At 34.2% G+C, this 2,136-nt stretch overlaps 1 protein-coding gene across 1 annotated transcript; it reads right to left on the bottom strand.

The window, feature by feature from the left end:
* Positions 1 to 480: 480 nt before the first annotated feature.
* On the bottom strand, positions 481 to 1,916 carry LOC142612977 (amino acid transporter AVT1I-like). The gene is made up of 3 exons (XM_075785157.1): positions 1,829 to 1,916; positions 1,108 to 1,715; positions 481 to 996 (listed from the first exon to the last, which is right to left on the bottom strand). Exons 1-3 carry the CDS (start codon positions 1,914 to 1,916, stop codon positions 481 to 483), a joined length of 1,212 nt encoding a protein of 403 aa, XP_075641272.1.
* Between the last annotated feature and the right edge of the window lie 220 nt (positions 1,917 to 2,136).

Consider the following 2,136-nt stretch of genomic DNA (forward strand, 5'->3'; position numbering starts at 1 on the left):
TTTACTATTCAATTCACAAATTTATTTTTTATACATAATTTTAGACTACAAAAACTTAAAATTAAACATTTGATTGATGACATACTGATTTATTTTTTATTTTTTGAAAAGTTTGCAAGTACAGAAGATATAAAAAGAAAATATAATTCAAAGATGAATTGTTAAAATTTACATTTAATAAAAAGATATTAAGTAGAGTTGTAGTCATTTGACTACAAACTATGTTCTAACCAAACTTTTTCGAGCATTTTTCAGATGTATAGAGTTTCCAGAATCTTAGCAAGGTTGGACACAATGAAAATATAGTTTATACATTTCAATAAGACGAGACAATAAAAATATTACTACAAAGTAGAAATTCTAACAAGTGGCTGTGTGCCATCTCTACAGAAATATGAGGATTTTTTTTCTCTCTTCGGTCACCTGAATCTAATCATTTGTCTTATTACATGTCCTAGCTTTTGAGAAAGAAATAAAATCCTAAAGATTTTTTATTATTTTTTTTAGAGAAATATATGTGCCTATAACCCCAATCGAAACGGCATTAATCATTATTACCACAATAATCAAAACTTCAAAACCCCACTTTTGATAACCTCCAGAAATCTTCAAGAAACATAGGCATGGAAGAATAATGGAGACGGTGATATTAAGAATCGCCCCAACAAGCGCCATTAGTATCCCGAAAAATGGAAAAACCAGAGCAACAATGATTGTGCTAAACAGTAACAGTGTTCTTAAGAAGATGCAAATGAGCTTGATATTGTAGTATCGAGGTAAGCGACTTTCAATAGCATTTGCAATAGGCGTAATTATTAAAGCATACTTGGCAATTGGACCAACTAAAGTCGTGTATATTGCTATCTTTGAACTCACTTGGCTTGTGGGTAGGTTTAATGTCACTTGAGGCTGTACATCCTGGCCAAACATTAAGTAACCGAGGACTGCCATTAATATGTAGCTGAGAGTACTTAGACTGAAGCTGACGAACAAGACCTATATAATGAATTCAACCATTAGTTACATTTGGGTTGAATTGAAATTGACTAATCAAACTTTTTGTATTTGAAAATTGTAAAGATTTTAATACACATGTACATGAATTACCTTAGAAAATTGGCTTTTATCTTTCATAGAAGAGTATAAGGTTGGGAACACTGGATGAGCACCATAGCAAAAGGCATACAAGCTCATTGCAGTTGGAATTCCAGCCAATTCAAATAGCTTTCCTTTGCTAGAGAACCCAACTCCATCAACAGCGCCAACCCACAAAATGGAGGTGATGACAATAACACACGACAAGATACCACCCGCTGATATAAATGAAAGCAACTGCAAGTCCTTTAACCACATTGTAGGTAAAATCACAAGCCCTGAACCTATTACAAAAATTTGTTTTCCTCCAATGTAATGTCCTGCTACTTCCATGCTAACGTTTGGAAATAACTTGAACAAATTATCGCCTTCTAGTATCAACATTCCTGTTGGGACTAGATAGAGCTCTAGATACGTGAAAGTTGAAACAATAATTCTTCCTTTACGTCCAAAAGCATGATAGCCTATGTCAGGGTAGGTTTTAATTGATGGATTTGACTCCAAGCATCGTTGAAGTAGTAAGCCAGTATAGCATGTAGTAAATGCCATTGCAAGAAGGAGGCAGAGGCCTAACCATCCGGCTTGGGATAGTGTATAAGGAATTGTTATTAGGCCAATCCCTGGAAATTTGAAACCATGTGAGTTATAATTTGTGTCGTGCATCAACAGGAAAATAGCTTTAGCCCTAAGAAAGAAAGAAAAAAAAAAAATTAAAGAAAGAGAAAATAAGAACCTGTCAAAGCATTGATTCCATTGAAGCAACTTCTTAGGAAGCTTGTTCCTCCAGCATTGAAGGGTGGAAGTTCCACTTGCTCTGCCATGATTTGCTAGGTGGCCCTTCTAGGCTTTGCAATTTAGTAAGAGTCTTATGAGAAAGTGTATTGAAAAAACTAAGGTTATAAGAAAGCTTTAGCTTTGTTGGCTATACATCTGCCTCCGCTCTACTTTTATAGAATATGTAAGGATTAAATTGTGACAACAGACAATCCATTGTGTACTAGGGGATATTCATAATATACACACAGAACTAACTTGATTTTA

This window comes from Castanea sativa, chromosome 10 (genome assembly GCF_040712315.1).
Source record: "Castanea sativa cultivar Marrone di Chiusa Pesio chromosome 10, ASM4071231v1".
Taxonomy (NCBI): Eukaryota; Viridiplantae; Streptophyta; class Magnoliopsida; order Fagales; family Fagaceae; genus Castanea; species Castanea sativa.

Excerpts from the sequence above, each read along its gene's own strand:
- LOC142612977 (XM_075785157.1), bottom strand. The coding sequence starts at position 1,916 with ATGGCAGAGCAAGTGGAACTTCCACCCTTCAATGCTGGAGGAACAAGC. Across the intron at positions 1,716-1,828 it reads TGGAATCAATGCTTTGACAG|GGATTGGCCTAATAACAATT; the intron begins GTTCTTATTTTC and ends TCAAATTTCCAG. Across the intron at positions 997-1,107 it reads ATAAAAGCCAATTTTCTAAG|GTCTTGTTCGTCAGCTTCAG; the intron begins GTAATTCATGTA and ends TTCATTATATAG.